We start from the raw sequence: 19874 nt of genomic DNA on the forward strand, positions 1-19874 counted from the left end.
AAGTGACTATAACGCGACAGGGTCCGAAGCCATTTTGGGGCTAAAGCCTTTCCGCCCTTAAAAGGAGAACTTCCGCCCTTACTATGTTACCGCTGGTACACATCCGCCCGACGCTCAAACTTTTCCTTTTGCATGGTAGCCACGACCGCCCATAGTGAGGCAGCTGTAGCCCGCTTCCGCCCTTACAGAGACCCCAGGACGCGACCGAGACAGGTATGACGTCACTGAAGGTCGCCATTTTGCATTATCGGGCAAACTTTTTTCCCTCCAAAACGGGAATGTATGGCAATCGGTGCAGGGGTAACTGTTCACTTTAGGCTTATATTGCGTAAACATCCCTTCTCACCGACTGGAAGATACAGCTTTTTTCCCCTCTTTGCAGAATATGACTTTTTTCAAGCCAGTTAGTTTCTTAAGGAAGTTGGGGAAGAGTATCAAGCCTTGAGATTTAAACCCTTTGCATTTCTTTTCACTCACACAAACACCATCTCCCCCAGCATTATTTTTTTTAGCTTGAGAAGAATTATCAACTTTCTACTTATAAATACAAATAATGACAATAATGCTATAATTCTGCACATCTTTTGTCAGACCTCCTGTACTTTACACTCGAATACTTTCACATATAAAATATTATTTCTGACGTTGCCCTCTTGCTCCTTTTTTTTTTTTGAGACAGAATTTTCACTCTTGTTGCCCAGGCTGGAGTGCAATGGCGTGATCATGGCTCTCCGCAACCTCCACCTCCCAGGTTCAAGCGATTCTCCTGCCTCAGCCTCCCGTGTAGCTGGGATTACAGGCATGCACCATCACGCCTGGCTAATTTTGTATTTTTAGTAGAGACGGGGTTTCTCCATGTTGGTCAGGCTGGTCTTGAAATCCCGACCTCAGGCGATCTGCCCTCCTCAGCCTCTCAAAGTGCTGGGATTACAGGCGTGAGCCACTGTGCCTGGCACCTCTTGCTACTCTCTAAGGGGGAACCTCATGTTTTTGTTTTTCTTTGGTTTATATGTGATGTTAGCATCATAATTCTGAAGGGGTCGAGTGATGCAGCACTATCACTACAGGGCTAGTTGGCTAGCTAGTTGCCAGCCATCACTCTAGTTAGCTATGGTAGAGTGATTTCTATGGTTTTCATCAGAATGGAAAGCAGTCAAGGGTATGAGAGGCTGCCAACACACTAGGCAAATAGAACTCAAAGGCCATAACTTAATAGTGGTGTTAGTAAGATAGCATCTTAGAGATAGCTACCATCCCTCACGCCTTTCATACCCTCACACATCCTTCATAAGAATTATCAATGTCTTATGTCAAGTTTTTAATGAGACAGACTTTCAGCTATATAATTTCTACCAAATACATGAAGAAGAGGAACTTCCAACCCGGGGCGGATTGGAAGTTGCTTTGTTTTGTTTTGAGATGGCTGCAGGAATGTATCTGAAACATTATCTGGACAGTAATAGCAGGCTAGAGAAAGGGGTCAGGGGCTGTAGAGTGGTGGGGGTATCAGGGCTGAGAGGATCTGTAGTCCTTAAACCCCAGGTTTACTAGTGTGCAGGTAGTAAGATACAGCAATAGAATCCAGGAAATTTTGCTCTCATTACAAGAGTCATGCTTTTCGGTAAGTAATTTAATCTCTGTGCCTGTTTTACTATACAGTGAGAATACTACCTACCTCATAGGGTTGTTGCAATAAGTTTTAATACTGGTGAAGTTAGGGACATTAGAGCCTTTTCAAGAGCTGTTGAGAGTGGGAGGAAAAACAAGTAAATATCCAGGGAGCTAAGAAACAGTGGCATATTTGGTCATATGTGATACATTCATTGGTATTACACAACATATTGATAGACCACCTTAGGTGCCCACACAGGATATCTAGCACTAAATTAAGTGTGCTTTATTTATCCCAGCCCAACTAGGTAACAAGTACTATTGGCCAGCAGTCCCAGAGAACCACCAGTTCTCGGGATGTGGGAGCTTGGTCACAACTTTCACTTTTTCAGTGCTTAAAGCAAGGTTTTCTTTTCTTTTTTTTTTCCAGACAGAATCTCACTCTGTGGCCCGGCCTGGAGTGCAGTGGTGCGATCCCAGATCACTGCAACCTCTGCCTCCCAGGTTCAAGTGATTCTTCTGCCTCAGCCTGTAGCTGGGACTACAGGCGTGTGCCACCACACCTGGCTAATTTTTGTATTTTTATTTTTTTGAGACAGTCTCACTCTGTCGCCCAGGCTGGAGTGTAGTGGCATGATCTTCGCTCACTGCAACCTCTGCCTCCTGGGTTCAAAAGATCCTCCTGCTTCAGCCTGAGTAGCTGAGATTGTAGATGCCCACCACTATGCCCAGATCATTTTTTTTTGTATTTTTAGTAGAGATGGGGTTTCACCACAATGGCCAGGCTGGTCTTGAACTCCTGACCTCAAGTGATCTGCCTGCCTCGGCCTCCCAAAATGCTGGGATTACAGGTGTGAGCCACCGCACCCAGCCTTAAAGCAAGCTCCTTAATTCTCAAAAAAGGTATCTTGAGAGTTATCTAGTCCAATCCCTTCACTAACAGTTGAAGAAGCACCCTGGTCACCACTGGTTGATGGTAGGCAAAGGGCTTAAGTCCAGGTTTCATGACCACATTCTACTCCACAGTACTACAGCTCTTCTGCATAAACCAATCTTGCGCCCCTTAACCGGTTATGATTTCCACAAGTCAATAAACATACATATGGATACACTGCCAACTGCAAGCCCCTACTCCAGACTCAGGCAGGAGTGTGGATCCTTCCAAGAGGCTTCCATTTTTCTTCCATAGGGAGCTGAGCTGTTGGGTTAACACATAACCAAAGCCTTGCTCTCACCTATTTAGGAAATGCAATCCCCCGTGACAGAATGTGTATGTAGAAGTCCTCATCAACCAGGATTCACGGGAGACGTCATGAAACTGTACCCTTCCATGACTGGAGAACTGCACACATGGGACATCATCACACAGGCACTCGTTCATCACACACACACTCTGCTATTAATCACTTTATAAATACTATTCTTGGACATCTCCCCAAATGCCTTTTCCGCATGCTCGCTCACATCAGTAGCTCCACTGCCTCTGATCCTTTTACATGAATTTATTTCTATACAATGTTCTAAAAACACCCCTTGGTTTGTACATAAGGTTTTTTCTTTTTTTTTTTTCTTCATTTTTAGATTGCTTTATAACAACTGGTTTCCTGATTTTTTTTTTAAATTTCCTTTTCTCTGAAATCTGCCATGATTAAAAAAAAAAAAAAAAAAAGACAAAAAAAAAAATGCTGTGGCTGGAGGACAGGGGTGGAGGGAAAAAAAGGACAAAAATAAACAAAACATCAAATATGAAAATTCTCAGAGATAATGCATTTATAAACACAGAAATGGTTACAACAAAGATGGCCGTGATGAGTGGGTATAATATATTTATATATATATATTTATATATAAATCCGTGTCCGGCATCTGACCGTGGCACCTAGGGAGCTAAGTCCAGTCCTTGTGTTTGCCTTGAACTCTCCCTTCTCCGCAACACCCCTGTTTTGGAGTTTCACAGATAACACAAAGCCTCCCACAGCTCCTTGGGGGGTGGGTTGGGGAGACTGAGAGCATAGGGTCTGTGTAGGCAGAGAAGGAGAGAGGCTCCAAGGAAATCCCTAAAACCATAACCCACACTTCTAAGCCACCTGTGACCAACTTGGGAATTTCTGGCCCCTTGGGGACCACATCTCAGCCCTTGCCCCCTTCAAATAAAAGGAGGTCTGTCCCCTACCCCAAATCTTCTACCAGCAGTCAACAGGAAGTGAAGTGAGACGATGCAGGGGAAGAAATGGCTCTCAGGGACTGAGGCAACTGAGAAACCTCTGTTCTTTTGCAGGCAAGAATAGAACAAGAGGCTGGTTGCATTTGGGGCTCCCTTTTCTCTGTTATCTGGGAGGGCCAGCCTCTAGTCTTCTATCAACCCAAACTTTGAGGATAAGGAGGGTAAGGATAGGGTAAGTGACCACACTGGACAAGTTTCTATGAGGTCATAGCAAATCCTTCCCTTGAGCACCAACCCCCAATTTTAAAAGCTTTGCTTGGGAGGGGAGGCTGCTGGATGACACCATCAGCTCAGTATTCCTTTGCAATCAGGAGGGCTGATGTTCCTTTTGAAGAGTTCAGAAAAAGGATGGTATCCTGTGAAGGAAAGCTGTGCCTGAGGCCCAGGGAGATGGAGCCAAGGCCTGTGAAGAAGAGGACTTTTCCCACCAAGAGGAGTTGGAGAAAGAAGAAACCAGGACTACTTCTTCCTCTTCCCAGTGGGTGGCAGCACGGATCTCTAAGAGCTGGCCAGGTGCTCCACCTGGATGGTGCTGGTGGTGACAGTGAGGCAGATGTCCTTATGATGCTCCGCCGTCTTATAGGGGGTCAGGTCAAAGGAACACTGGGGTGGAGGATTGGGGTTGCTGTCCCCACCACCCCCACCCTGGGGGGCTGCCCCAGGAGACTGGAAGTGTGGTGGTGGCTGTTGCTGCTGCTGCTGCTGCTGCTGTGATGCCTGGGAGGCCTGGGCCTGGGCCTGGGCCTGAGCCTGAGCCTGAGCCTGAGCCTGGGCTTGCGCTTGAGCTTGAGCCTGGGCCTGCGCCTGGGCCTGGGCCACTGCTGCCGCCGCCGCTGCTGCCTGCACTTGTTGCTGAAGATCAGGAGGGTTGTGTTTGCGCATATGTTTCATAAGGTATGTTTCCTGAGGGAGATGGTAAAAAGAAGTTGAGGGATGAAGAAGAAGGAAAAGAGATTACTTGTAACTAGCACCCTAGGCTCTGATTCTGCTAGAGTTAAGGTTTATACTGGTTTTCTGGAGCCAAGACTGAGCAAAACTCAAGTAAGACTTTCAGTGGCTCACTACTGAGAAAAAAAAGAGAGGGGAACCTTTAGAAGTCAGTGAACATTCAACTGGCAAAGGAATGAGCTGCTATTTTTTTCGAAGACCCCTGAATGAAACAACCTTACAACCTTTCCTGGAGTCTCATAGAAAATATCTAACTGGGCCAGGTGTGGTGACTCATGCCTGTAATCCCAGCACTTTGGGAGGCCAAGGCAGGTGGATCACTTGAGGTCAGGAGTTTGAGACCAGCCTGGGCAACATGGTGAAACCCCGTCTCTACTAAAAATACAAAAATTTACTGGGCGAGGGGACATGCACCTGTAATCCCAGCTACTCAGGAGGCTGACGCAGGAGAATCGCTTGAACCCAGGAGGTGGAGGTTGCAGTGAGCCGAGATCACACCACTGCACTCCAGCCTGAGTGACAAGGCAAGACACTGTCTCAAAAAAAAAAAAAAAGGAAGAAAATACCTAACTGAAATCTTGCTCCCCTCAAAATTTCAAGTGGCTTTATTTTGCCTTATGTTTAAGTAAAATGAAGAATTACAGTTTATCAATCTCTATAGGATTAGGGGATCAGGCATCCCCTAAATTCCTCGGCTATGGGTCTAATTAATTTCTGAACATTTACTTGTTCTGCTAAGTTGGAGCTAGGGAGGCAGGGTATTCGCTGCAACAGATCTCTACCCAGAAAATGGGATGAAGTGGACTGTACTCTTAGAGGACTATCAGGAAGGAAAGAGAAGAAATGGAGCACTCACTGATGTGTATGCCCGACTGCAGATAGTGCAGGTGTACACCTTGGCATGCTTCACTGTGTGCGTAGACAGGTGCACCTCTAGTGAGGCTGCATCCGTGTACGCCCGATGACAGTTGTGGCACTTGAAGGGTTTATCTTTGTTGTGTTGCCGTCTGTGGGACTGAGAAAATTGGGAGAAACCAGAATGAATACATTGTCCTCTTCCCTCCTGCCCCCTTGACCTTGATGGAAAGCAAAAAGGTAGGTGTCAGGCCTCCCAGCTTCTCTCTCCATCTGAAGAAAGTAGAAATTGTTTCAAATGAAACTTGAGAAGCTACAGGCTAAGGGTGGAAGCATACCTCATGTAGCACATACCAGGATCCCAAGACAGCTTATGCCCGTCTCACCAGTCCAGTAGTTCTTAAAGTGAGGCACGGGGATCTTTAGGGAACACTAAGATCTTCGCAGGGGGCCCACAGGATCAAAACTCTTTTTTCTTTTTTTTAGATGGAGTCTCACTTTGTCGTTCAGGTTGGAGTGCAGTGGTGCAATCTTGGTTCACTGCAACCTCTGCTTCCTGGGTTCAAGCGATTCTCCTGCCTCACCCTGCAAGTAGCTGGGACTACAGGCACATGCCACCATGCCCGGCTAATTTTTTTTTGTATTTTTAGTAGAGACGAAGTTTCACCGTGTTGGCCAGGCTGGTCTCGAACTCCTGAGCTCAGGTGATCCGCCCGCCTCGGCCTCCCAAAGTGTTGAGATTGCAGGTGTGAGCCACTGCGCCCAGCCAAATCTTTTCAAAATAATAAGACAATGTTTGTGCCTTTGTCTCTCTTGAACCCGGGAAGTGGAAGCTGCAGTGAGCTGAGATCGTATCATTGCACTCCAGTCTAGGTGACAGAGCGAGCCTGTCTCAAACACACACACACACACACACACAAAATGAAAAACCGAACTGAAATCTTGCTTCCCTCAAAATTTCAAGTGGCTTCACTTTGCCATATGTTTTACATGTAACCTTTACAGAGGTTACATGATGTGTGACAACACAATAGGCCAGATGCAGCAGATATGAGAATCTACTCATCTTCTAGCTTAAGACATTAAAGATCCCTGTGCCAGGTGCGATGACTCATGCCTGCAATCCCAGCACTTTGGGGAGGCTGAGGCGGGAGGATGGCCTCTGTCCAGGAGTTCGAGACCAACCTAGGCAAGACAGCAAGACCCCCATCTCTACAAAAATTAAAAAACCAGCCAGGTGTGGTGGTGCATGCCTATAATCCCAGCTACTTGGGAGGCTGAGGTGAAAGGATCACTTGAGACCGGGAGGCTGAGGCTGCAGTGGGCCGTGATCACACCACTGCACTCAGCCTGGGTGACAGAGCAAGGTCCTGTCCCCAAAATTAAAAATAGACACCTGCAAAAATGTATAATCATGCCATTCTTCTCACTCAGTTGTTTTTGGAGGGTCTTGGAATATGTTATTCATGTTAACACACAATGGGTTTTTGTTCTTTCTAAACAGATTACCATTATAAATATTTTTCAGGTTTTTCAGTTTTACAGCCTCTATGTAGATAGCTATTACCCACATAAACAAAAACTCTCTGGGTCCCTCGATAATTTTTGAGTGTAAAAGAGTCCTGAAAACATTTGAGAACCACTATACTATTCAAATGGCCCCAAGTCTCAGACTCAAGGTCTGTGTGGAGGGTGGAACATTTACCTGCAGATTGGAGAGTTGTGTGAAGGCTTTCTCACAGCCTGGGTGTGCACATTTGTATGGTCTATCACCAGTGTGGATTCTGCACAGGATGAGAAAAAAGGGAAAGAATGTCAGCAAGACCACTTAGGAACTGGCTCAACAAGTTTTCTCCAGGTCAATCCTGCTCTCCTAAGGAGGCACATCAGATGGGCCTCCAAGAGGCACCAGCTTTCCTCTCTGATGTGGATCAGGTACTAACGCTTTGCTTCTGGTCAATGCCTGCATCACTCAGCTCAAGCTGAGGCTCCTCTCTGCTGGGGGAGGAGAGACTGAGGACTTGGCACCCAAGGGACAGGCAGCCCACAATTTGGCATACAACTCAGCTCCTACAGTAACTGTCCTAACGAACATTCAAGAACATAAGAAAAACACAATGGCAAGGAAAAAGAAAAGCCCAACGCGTCTTCCTTGGTCCCACCTTATAGCCAGAAACAGTCCCCTCAGCCTTGAGCATCACTTCCAGAGAATGTTATGGTATCAAAGAAAAGCAGAGTTACACTGATTGTGGAGAGTAGTAGTGATATGAATGGAAACTCATTAAAACTTCTAAGTGCTTTTTGCAGTCCAGCCCCCTAATGGCAGGAAATGCCTAGTTTAGTACCAATGTGACCTCTTTCCCCAACACCACAGGGCCCTCTGCTAAGATGAGCCAAGGACTTAAGGGTGCAGTGACACCCGCTCCTCATCAGCAACTTCAGAACCATCTCCATGACCAGGTGCTTTTCTGGACCTCTGGTATAAAATCTCAAAAACGTCACAGGACACGTCTCTTCTTTGTGAAGAAAGCCTGATTCCTCCCCTCCTCTTCTCAAAGCAAGATGCCTGATCACTTTGAGATCATCACATCCACAAGAAGCCGGGTGAGACGGTCTATGGCCTGTAAGTCTGGACTCCAACTTGAGATAGCACCGAAGGAGATCATCACCTCTTCTAGTTGGCAGGTTCACTTCTTCCTAGTCACTCCAGATTCACGGGATAAACACTGGGCGGGCATCTTTACGAAGCATGAGGTTTTTCATTTTCTGTTTGCTGATTCTCTCTGAACATTTAGTACATGTTTTCTTTTGTTCTCTACTCTTGGCATCCCTCGGAGCCTTGCTTGTTGCTGTGGGTGTCACCAGGCTGGTGCCCAGCTAATGTCTGATTTTATCTTCTGTTCATAATTGGTGCCCTAAGGGCTAGAGGTACGGTCTTCTCCACTCAAATGACTCTTTTTGGCATCAAGGGGCAAATCTTGCAAGACGGGTACATGAGTATTTTCAGGGAGGAAAATAAGAGAAAAGTTGTTTCCACTCCAGGTACGTGTCTGTCTCCCATGGGCCAGTGAATATCATACAGTCACTGCAGCTCCCCGATGTAGCTCTTGCCCCAGAGAGGCTCTCTCTGTGTCCACTTGAATCTCCAGTGGTGTTTGGTCTTCCTTCTCCCAGATGCCAGCCAGGTCTCTCCTCCAGCCAGGTCTCTCCCCCGCCCCCCGCATGCGGGTTGTTGTGTGTGTCCGGGGCGGGGGTGGGGAGGGCATGCCAGCGGGGCGGGGTCAGTAGCCCGCCACTCTCCCTTACCGTGTGTGCTGCTGGAGGTGGGAGAGCTGGCGGAAGGCCTTCTGGCAGTAGGAACAGTTGTAGGGCTTGGCCCCCGAGTGGATACGGAGGTGCTGGGCCAGGTAGGAGGTGTTGGCGAAGGTCTTGGAGCAGTGCGGGCACTTGTGGGGCTTGATGGTCTCCGTGTGCATCTTGGAGTGGATCCTGCCGGAGAGGAGAGGAGGGAAGGGGGGAGGAGGAAGCAGTTCGACACCAGGGGCTCAGCTCTCTGCTGGGTGAAATGATGTTGCTTGACGGATGAGAGCACCCCCTTCCTCCCTCCTCCCAAAAGCACTCCAGCCTGGATAGGCAAATGAAGAGGACACCCAGATCTAGGTTGTTGCTGATCGTAAGTCGGTGGCTAGAATGGCAGTGAGATGATGAAGAGCTGCAACCCATGGCTCCTGGTAACCTTAAAGTAGTCAATCTCATCAACCCTCCGCTTTTTCCTAAGGTTAACACACTCACCACAGATACCCTGCTTCCAAATAGTAATTTGAACAAAGACCAATACCGCCTGTTCCCCATGGACCTGAAGTTGAATGCACACCTTGGCTCTGAACTGAAGCATATAGTAAAAGCAGGCCTGCTCTGCAGAAGATTTCCAAACACAGACACAGAGAGAAACCACAAAAATTGTTCCAGACTTTGGAATTGGAGACCACAATTTTCAAGGCCCCCCAAAGAGCTAGGATATATAATTTCCACAGACAGTAATAGGAGGTTGAGGCTACCAATGGGCAAAGGTGAAAGGGAAAAAAAAATACATATGGAGGAGTAGGTGCAGGTAACATGGCCTTAGGGTTCACGGCCAGGTGGTGGGGTAAACCAAGAGCAGCCTTACCGGGTGTGCTGCTGAAGGTGGGAGAGCTGGCGGAAGGATTTCTCACAGAAGTTACAACTGTAGGGCTTAGCCCCTGAGTGTATACGGATGTGCTGGGCCAGGTAGGAGCTGTTGGCGAAGGTCTTGGAGCAATGTGGGCACTTGTGGGGCTTGGTCTCGGTGTGTGACTTGGAGTGGATCTGCATCTCCGACTTGGAGTAGAATGTCAGTGAGCACATCCGGCACCTGAGCCAAGTGAGGGCAATGGTTAGAACCCTTCCCATCAAGAAGGTATGGCTGAACCCTCCCCTCTACGTCCAAGAGAAGCCCACCTATCTGAGCTCTCTCCTACTCCAACCTGAGAGTAGGGCTCTCTGTATTCATCTTCATGGCCTAAGCGTCTAACATGGTGCCCAGCACATTATAAATATTCAATGAATGTTTGCTGAATGACTGGACTGCCTCGATGTGCAAAAATGTATTTCAACCAGATAAAACAGAGTAACAGTATGAACTCCGGGCAGAAGCAAATTTCTTTCTTTTTTTTTTTTTTTTGAGACGGAGTCTCGCTCTGTTGTGTAGGCTGGAGTGCAGTGGCCGGATCTCAGCTCACTGCAAGCTCCGCCTCCCGGGTTCACGCCATTCTCCTGCCTCAGCCTCCCGAATAGCTGGGACTACAGGCGCCCGCCACCTCGCCCAGCTAGTTTTTTTGTACTTTTTAGTAGAGACGGGGTTTCACTGTGTTCGCCAGGATGGTCTCGATCTCCTGACCTCGTGATCCGCCCGTCTCGGCCTCCCAAAGTGCTGGGATTACAGGCTTGAGCCACCGTGCCCAGCCTAGATGCAAATTTCAATGGGCCAGGAATATCAGTTAACTTGTTTTCCTTCTGTCTACAGCTTGATTTCAAACATTTAAGGAATTCCTTTCTCTAATGTTCCTGTGTATGAAGTACATGCCTCTGTATTTCTCAAGACCCCTAGATGATAATGAGGAACAACTAACTAGATCCTCTCTTGCCTCCACAGATAATTTTCTTCCCTCAGATTGTCCCCTACTTCCTTTTTGGCAGTGATTTCTAGAGGGATGGGGGTGAGGAAGTATCAGAATTATTTGGAGGGGCTTTTTCAAACCATGTATGTCTGCTCTCCACCCTCTTATCTGATGTTCCATCCATCATCTACCCACCCCTTGCCCATAGCCCCTTGACAATCAAGTGAAAACCACTTTTGCAATGACCAAGGTAGCTGCTAGGGGAAGGTGCCATCCCTCAAGCATTTGGGAGAAAAATGTTTACAGAACACCTATCTTCGAAGCTAAACCTTTCCTCTTCCCTAGCACATGCAGCCAGTGTCAGCACTCTGGGCTGACATCAGCAGCACCTGATCATACTTTCACTCATCCCAAGTTGGCAATCCTTTCCACTCTGGTATTGTCCACCAAATGTCAAATAAGGAGGCCTCTGAGCAAGTTAAGCCACGACTATCCAAACTTGACTGAGTAAAAGCCATCTTTCATTTTCGTAAGCAATTCACCAGTGTAAAATGGGAGCTAGTAGAAAAGGCAATGGCCTGGAAGCCAGGCAATTAGCACAAGTCCCTCTTCTTTGGGTTCTCCCTAACTTATCTTCTTAAGAGAGGCTTCAGGTGGTGTGGGGTGATGATTTCTGCACTTTTTTCACCTCAGGAGAATTTTTTAGTTACCAGATTATTGATCCCTGGCAGTTGTCTGAGATGCCCAATCATTGCAGGAGACGAGGAGGCTCTGTTTATAGTGAGCATAACCCAAAGGACACAAGCAGTGGGAATCGGGATGCCTGGCTTCTACTCGGGGTTCAGTTACAAACTTGCTCATTAATACACCTCAATTTTCCGGTGTGTAAAATGGAGAACTAAACTTTTGCCCCAGAAGGGCCAGCAAACACCTAGGACAGTCAAAGGTAAGCCAAGTATTCTCCAGTAATAAAACTGCATTCATCTTAAGCCTTAGTGCTGACGGACGAGCTCATGCTAGTAAATATTTCACTAAGACTGAGGTTAGAAGCTGGACACATTGTCACTTGAAGGGCAACTGTACTAAAGTTGCAAACTAATTTCCTTTGATGCTACAATTTCTCAGACAGGTAAAACATATTTATTTTAACCCAAATAAAATCTCATCAATTTGTGTGTGAGGGTGTTCAATCAACAATTCTGCCCTTAACATTAAGGTTAATTTTAAAAAATAATAATAACCCACTTAATCAAAGTTTCCAATAAGAGAACTTGCAAAACTTAAATTCATTTATAATGTGCTGGCAAGGGAATGAGCAATCTCAGAATACACTAGGTATAATAAAGATGATGAGCACAATGATAATAGTTGCCATTTGTTGTTAGGCCTGACAGTGCCAGGCACTAGGTTAGGCACTTCAGACACACAGTTTCTACTCCTCACAACCTGGCAAGTCTTACCCATGTTTTACAGAAAGGAACACAAAGACTCAGAAAGTAATTTGCCAAAGGGCAGTTATTCACTACAAAGCCATGATGCCAGCCTACTTTAAGATTCCTAACACCAGAGGTATTCAAGCAGAGATTGGAATCATCTGCCAGGAAGGGACTGACCAAGGAGATCATTAAAATATTTCCAAGTTGAAAATCCTATGACGTCAAATAAGAGAGTCCTCTAATGCAAGATGCTGGGTGGTTGGAAAGAAATTTAATTTCGGAGAGTTGTGGCAGTCAGCAGAGGATAGAAAAGCCAGCATCCATATCACTGGGTGCATTCCTCCAGGGGCACCATTCACATCCAGCACAATGAGAACGGGGCCCCCTCGGAAGCATACAATGCAACGGCCTTGATTATAATGATTACAATGGCCACTGAATTATCATCCATGCTTCCTAAAATGCTCAAAACAATTTCAGATATTCTGACTTTGCCTCAAAACATTTCTACAAGGTAGATGAAGGCATGGTTGATCTTCCCATTTTATATATGGGAATGAAGAGTGGGAGATATGTTGACTTGCCCAGAGTAACAGAACCCAATTCCCCAAATACCCAGTCAAATGCTACTGACCACTGAAATGGATATGGCTGACCCACACATGCATCAAAATAGAAATTCATTGTGATTAAAAAGATTTCTTTTGCCAGGCACAGTGGCTCACGCCTATAATCCCAGTACTTTGGGAGGCCGAGGCAGGCAGATCACCTGAGGTCAGGAGTCTGAGACCAGCCTGGCCAACATGGTGAAACCCTGTTTCTACTAAAAATACAAAAGAATTAGCTGGGCATGGTGGCGAGCCTGTAGTCCCAGCTACTTGGGAGGCTGAGGTACAAGAATCACTTGAACCCGGGTGGTGGAAGTTAGAGTGAGTTGAGATTGTGCCACGGCACTCCAGCCTGGGCGACAGAGTGAGACTCCGTCTCAAAAAAAAAAAAAAAATTCTTTGGAACGTCAAGAGTTCTGAGTTTCTGAAGAAATTCTGTTTACCTAGGATACAGTAAGTCTCCCTTCAATTTCAGAGTTCTTTGTAGTCACCTGGGTGGAGGGTCATTCAGGAATTTCAAAAATACTGAATGTGTGGAAAGTCCTATGAGGCTTTCTTCCAACTGTATATTCACATTTCTTTTAATGTACACAGTTTGGAAAGTCCAGAGATAGCTTTAATGTGGGTCCCAGTGGAGAAAGGGCAGAAGGAGAGGACCCTGGATCCATTAGAAGGGCTCTCTCTATAGGATGTTAAAGGATACTTCCACTACTTCTACAAATTGTATATAGATGTATCTCCATGTCACAATGGCCTCACTTTAAACAAACACATAAGAATCCAGATTTCTATACGATAACTTAAAAGGGATTTTAATTTTATGAACTGATATATAAAAGAATGCCTTTAAATGAATCAAACTTGTCAGGTACCTTTATAATATGATATGATGGAAACATTTTCCAGGAACACTTTTATTGTATAAAGTGGGGTACACCTGTAATAATAAAGCTGCAATGAACTTTTGGATTATGAGCTGGAATTCTGCAGTGCTCAATTCTGCATAGCAACACTTCTCTCATTTTCACTTATAAAGAGCGATTTAAACACTCTGTAGGCTACTCTCCACAGTAGAACTATACAACACAAATAAAAATAAATGCTAAGTAACTATTTCTTAACTTTCTTTTGAAGTTCCCAACATTTCACATCTTATCTGATATATACTCCCAACAAATGGGAGGCATAAACAGAATTATCCCCATTTTACAGATGAGGAAACTGAGGCCCAGAGAGGGGAAAAGGACTTGCCCAGGGTCACACAGCAAATTCGTGGTGGAGCCGGGAACTGAATCCATGAGCCCAAGGCTCTGTCCATTTCCTGTGCCGCAGTTCCCTTCGCTCCTAAAATGGGAACAACATTGCCCATCTGGGTACACTAAGGAACTAAGGACAGACCCAGACTCCCAGCCATGCACATCTGCCCGTCTATATCAAAGCTGTGACAGTAGTTATCCCACTCTATACGGTGCTACCAAACTCCCCAAACCCACTAGGGCATGTGACAGTTCTCAAAGGGATTAAAAGATGTTCAACTTTCAAAGGGCAGGGAGTTTACTTACGTAATTATTTTTATATAGTATCACATGCAAATATGCATATAATGCTTTTTGATAAAGGCAAACTTAGAGGAAGTGGAGAATCAAAATGACTTTCATAAATCAGAAAGCGAGCAAAGTCATTCTATAAGTCTACACTCCAAAGGGGGAGGCATCCTATTCCTCCTGCCTTCTTATGAAAGCCCCTCCCATCATCCCAACCATGCAGGGTGAGGCAGGCTCAGTGTTCAAATATGACCCAGGAACTGGTGAATGGCACATAGGTGAGGTGCTTACCAGAAAAGATTCTTAGAAAAATAGGAATGGAATATGTAGAAAGCGAAAAGGAGCTACAGACAAGAGTGTCAAACCCAGCATAAAGCCGCGTTACAAGAGAGATTCTACTTTGTTACTAAAAAATAAGTCAGTGTTAACGACCCCCAAAACAAGGGTTAAAAAGAGGAAAGGGTGAAATGGGTCTCTGCATCCTAACAAGATGCTAGCAGCTCTGCCTCCTATCCTATGACGGGACACCTGACATGCAAGTGGCTCAGAGCTGGGAAGCTGTCAGAGTGTAGCACCTGACTGGGGCAGAACACAATGAGGGTACAGGGAGAATCACCAAGCTAGGCATCCTCGCCTCATCCTGCCCCTGGCTCTGAGTCTTACCTGTAGGTCTTGCCGTCTTTCTGATGGTCATCATCATCCTCAGGGGAGAGGACATAAGGGTCATTCATCTCAGGCAGCCCTGATTCCAGCATCCGCTTCTTCTTCCGGCCCCGGGGCGGCTTAGGAGCCACACTGCCACCTCCACCACCACCTCCACCTCCTTCCTCGGTTAGGGTCGATGCTACCTTCTTGGAGAGGTCAGGGACAACCTGCAGGGCTTGTGAGCCAGGGGGAAGAGCTGAGACAATCATGGGAGCCGAAATGGGGAAGGTCTGAGCTGATGATGCTGTGGTCACAAGAGAGCCTGAGGGGGACGTGATTACCAAACCCGGACCTAGGATTGGGAGAAAAAGGAGATGGCGTCATGTTGTTCAGTTCTGATCCTAACCCTATTTCATTTCCCCCACATCATTGTCTAATTAACCCCTCACCCCCCGCCAACCCAACCCAGAGTACATAGGAAACCCCAAACCCTGTAGAAAAATAATGGTCTCCTAACCCTTGTCCCCACCCCCCTGGTAACAGTGAGATTTACCCCTTGATTGACTCCCTTCTCTTCTCCACCTCTGAGAACAGGAGACTCCTTGATTCAGAGAAGGAAAGAATGTCACCTCCTCAAAGGCAGGGACCGCATCTTCTACTTCTTTGTATCCCCCACAATGCCTAGCACATTGCTAGGCACACAGTAGGCACTTAATAAAAATGTGATTGAGTAATCAAACACATATCCCACTCCCCATGTCCGTGGAGCCCCCCAGCCTGGGGTACTGATCATGGAGGATCAACACCTCAGATTGGAGAAGAGCAGAGTTGCTCACCAGCAGTCATCAGTCCTGTAGACGGCACAGGGACCACCGTGATATTCTGGGTAACGGATGCTTGGCTGTGTGGGGTCAGCTGGTCTGACTTGGACTCTGTGTCCATACTGATGCCCGAGGGCAGGGACACTGAGGCAGGCACTGTCAGCAAGGTGGGGTAGTGAGGTGGAGCCAGACCACAGCCCTTCTCTGGCAACAGCTGATCCTTCATCTTGTTGATGAACATTGTGTTCTCAATCTAAGAGAAAAGGAAGGGGAAGGGAGCACCCTCTTCAGACTGAGGTTGATTCTGCTTGCTCGTGAGCACATTTCAGTGTCTGTCCGCCTTAGGGATCAAGGATGAGTACTTCATACCTTTGGCCTTCTAGAGAGAAGCCAAGGCAGAAACACTAGATAATGCTCAGCGGTGGGGGACGAAGGAAAACAGCACGTGGTGGACCTTCAGTCTCCACAGTAACAGAACTTGCTACTGAGAGTTGGGGAGAGCAAGAAAGCAACACCACTTACCTGACCTGAGACTGTGGGGATAGAAGGCCAGAAGTATGGGTTAGAATTGAAGTGAGATTCTTCCATTCTACCTGAAGAAAAAATGAGAGAACACATCACATTCCGGAATTACTCTGAACAAGCTAAGCAATGGAGAAGGGGAACTGAAAGGTTCCTGGTCTCCTCTGGCACCTGATCACATGGTTGGGGACTGGCAGTCAAAACCTTAGTGTCTAGCACATTAGTCCCTTGGTCAGAGCCACTTGTCACTGTGTCCCCATCCAACAGAGGCTATCTTACTTAATGACTGTGAAAGAACTTATACGTATCGCATTTACTCACACAATGTTATTCATGCCCCCTGAAGAAAAACTGGTATTACTTTCCTTTGCCGGCAAAAAGAAACTGAGGTCATGAGAGGGGAGATGATGTACCTAAGGTCACAGAAAACAAATCACTGACTGACTTGAAAACGGCCAGGTACTAGTACCTATCATTATTCCTTTCTCTTATTCTTCAAAACTATACTCCTTAAAATAAAAATTTTATGTTTTATTTTTTCTGTTTTTGAGACAGGGTCTTACTGTCACCTAGGCTACACTGTAGGGGCACAATCATAGCTCACTCCAGCCTCAATCTCCCGGGCTCAGCCTCCTAGGGAGCTGGGACTACAGGCCGTGTAACACTATGCCGGACTAATTTCTTTTCTTTCTTTCTTTTTTTTTTTAAAGTAGTGACAGGGTTTTTCCATGTTGCCCAGGCTGGTCTTGAACTCCTAGGCTCAAGGGATCAGCCCACCTTGGCCTCCCAAAGTGCTGGGATTACAGGAATGAACCACTGTGCCCAGCGAATAAAAATTTCAAGAGTTCCGGCCAGGCACGGTGGCTCACGCCTGTAATCCCAGTACTCTGGGAGGCTGAGGCAAGCAGATCATGAGGTCAGAAGATTGAGACCATCCTGGCTAACACGGTAAAACCCTGTCTCTACTAAAAATACAAAAAATTAGCCAGGCGTGGTGGTGGGCGCCTGTAGTCCCAGCTACTCAGGAGGCTGAGGCAGGAGAATAGTGTGAACCCGGGAGGCGGAGCTTGCAGTGAGCCAAGATCGCACCACTGCACTCCAGCCTGGGTGACTGAGTAAGATTCCGTCTCAAAAAAAAAAAGAAAACATTTTTCAAGAGTTCCAACCAATAAGTCTACAGTTCTATGTGGTTTGAAAGGGTTCCAGGCCAGAACATAAAACGACTAAGAAAATTAAAAGATGAAGACTGGGTGTAGTGGCTCACACCTGTAATCCCAGCACTCTGGAAGGCTGAGGTAGGTGGATCATTTGATGTCAGGAGTTTGAGACCAGGTTGACCAACCTGGTGAAACCCCATTTCTACTAAAAATAAAAAATTAGCTGGGTGTGGTGGTGCATGCCTGTGATCCCAGTTATTTGGGGAGGCTGAGGCAGGAGAACTGCTTGAACTGGTTTCAGTGAGCTGAGATCGTGCCACTGCACTCCAGCCTGGGAAATAAGAGCGAAACCCCATTAAAAAAAAAAAAAAATCAGAATCAAAGCATATTTTGAGTACCACCTACTATCACCACCAATCCCACCAAGGTCTAAGAACATCCATGGTGCGACACTGGGTACCACACATGCAGTGCTGAGCAGTGAGAATCAAGGAATTACTAGTTTTAAAAGTGTTCTGGCACTAGCAGTATCCCAGGTTTCCAAAGCGTTTCAGAATAGGCATAATAGTGGGCCTGTTTTGTAAATATAGTGTATATTCTGGTCAAAACTCACCAAACTACACAGTTAAAAGCTTTGTGTTTTATTGTATGTAAATTATATATGCATAAAATATAAAACATATAAATCTCACTAATATTCTTCAGTTTACTAACCTCAATTCCTAATGTGAAATTGAAGTTCTAGGAGTGAATTGGGTTAAATATTTTAACAAAAACACATTTCAAAAATTAATTTTGTGTTTTGTGTTTTTTATATTTAAATTTGACTATACTTGAATAGACATTCTATTGGCTTTGTATTTTTTTCACCTTTCACTATTCTCAAGTCAAAATATTTTTAGTAACACTCACTACACCATATAGCAAGAGTGCTAGACTCCTGCTTTATATTTCTCAAAAACTGTGCTTCCGGCCGGGCGCAGTGACTAACGCCTGCAATCCTAGCATTTTGGGAGGCCAAGGCGGGCTGATTCCCCTGAGGCCAGGAGTTCAAGACCAGCCTGGCCAACATGGTGAAACCCCATCTCTACTAAAAGTACAAAAAATTAGCCAGGCATGGTGGCGGGTGCCTGTAATCCCAGCTACTCGGGAGGCTAAGGCAAGAGAATTGCTTGAACCCAGGAGGCAGAGATTGCAGTGAGCCAAGACTACGCCACTGCCTGGGCAACAAGAGTGAAACACCATCTCAAAAAAAAAAAAAAAAAGGAAAAGAAACCTTTGTGAGAAATAAACAGCAAGAAAAGTAACCCCTCAGAATCATGCCAACAAGCAACAGATGGGTACAGAAGAACATAGGCATCCCACCACCCAGTTTCACAGTCTGATCACTTCTCCTACCAAGGTTTAACTGGCAGTATGTTGGTCAAGAGTAGCTTCCCAAAATCCTGAACCAGCAAAGACAGAGCCCCACAAAAAGCAAAGAAGAGAGTGTGAGACTGATGAAATGGAGAAATGAGGAACAACAACAAAAAATAAACAATATTACCAGGCTGCTACTCTGAGCAAAGCACAACTAAGGTGCAGGTGGGGAAGACCCGTGACAGGCAAGTTAGACCCACTGAGGATACACTGGAGGCAGACACTAGAGATACTGAGAGCTAAAAGGAAGGCTGGCACAGAAACTCAGTTTTAAATACTAAGGAACCAGGGAAGGATCTTCAACAAAGGCGCTGAAACTGAAAATCACTCTAACATAACTCTGTTCCTTATTCTTTTATAGAAAACATCACTTTTTTTGTTCTATTAAACAACACCCTCAATTTTCATAAAATCTATAAAGGAAAAAACTGAATTTCAGCCTTTTTAAAAAGTAGCAAGGGTGTAATGTACCAAATCTGTGACTACAACAGTTTCACATAAATAGGCTCACTATTAATAAGGACCAAAGATCAAGTATACATCAATTCTGTTTTCTGAGTTATAAAACACAGTAAAATTAATCAGTCTCTGATACAGGTACTAACTTGGCCCTTCCAGCCATAGCTTTATAAAGGGGTCTCATAGCTGGGTGTGGTGGCTCATGCTTGTAATCCCAACACTTTGGGAGGCCTAGGCAGGAGGATCACTTGAGGTCTGGAGTTTGAGACCAGCGTGAGCAATATATTTGAGACCGTGTCTCTAAAAAAAAATTGAAAAAAAAAAAAAAAAAAGTGGATGTGGTCGTGTATACCCATAATCCTAGGTATTTAGAAGGCTGAGGTGGGAAAACTGCTTGAGCCCAGGAGTTCAAGACTGCAGTGAGCTATGAACACACTACCGTACTCCAACCTGGGTAATAGAGCAACACCCCATCTCTTAAAAAACA

At 45.8% G+C, this 19874-nt stretch overlaps 1 protein-coding gene across 4 annotated transcripts in view; it reads right to left on the minus strand.

The window, feature by feature from the left end:
• Positions 1 to 3098: 3098 nt before the first annotated feature.
• Positions 3099 to 19874, minus strand: part of ZNF384 (zinc finger protein 384) — a 25194-nt gene continuing 8418 nt past the window's right edge. Inside the window, exons 3-12 of one of the 4 annotated variants that reach the window (XM_011982974.1) lie at positions 16353 to 16423; positions 15846 to 16083; positions 15563 to 15610; positions 15028 to 15361; positions 14072 to 14164; positions 9807 to 10031; positions 8945 to 9127; positions 7344 to 7422; positions 5640 to 5798; positions 3102 to 4738 (exon numbers count right to left, since the gene is read on the minus strand). In XM_011982974.1, coding sequence (XP_011838364.1) covers positions 4334 to 4738; positions 5640 to 5798; positions 7344 to 7422; positions 8945 to 9127; positions 9807 to 10031; positions 14072 to 14164; positions 15028 to 15361; positions 15563 to 15610; positions 15846 to 16083; positions 16353 to 16418 — 1830 coding nt within the window. In that variant the 5' untranslated portion in view covers positions 16419 to 16423 and the 3' untranslated portion in view covers positions 3102 to 4333. Of the gene's footprint in view, positions 4739 to 5639; positions 5799 to 7343; positions 7423 to 8944; positions 9128 to 9806; positions 10032 to 14071; positions 14165 to 15027; positions 15362 to 15562; positions 15611 to 15845; positions 16084 to 16352; positions 16424 to 19874 lie in introns of all 4 variants that reach the window. The other 3 variants (XM_011982975.1, XM_011982976.1, XM_011982977.1) reach the window with 3 other exon arrangements.

Source organism: Mandrillus leucophaeus, unplaced genomic scaffold, assembly GCF_000951045.1.
Source record: "Mandrillus leucophaeus isolate KB7577 unplaced genomic scaffold, Mleu.le_1.0 Scaffold245, whole genome shotgun sequence".
In the NCBI taxonomy this organism is placed as follows: Eukaryota; Metazoa; Chordata; class Mammalia; order Primates; family Cercopithecidae; genus Mandrillus; species Mandrillus leucophaeus.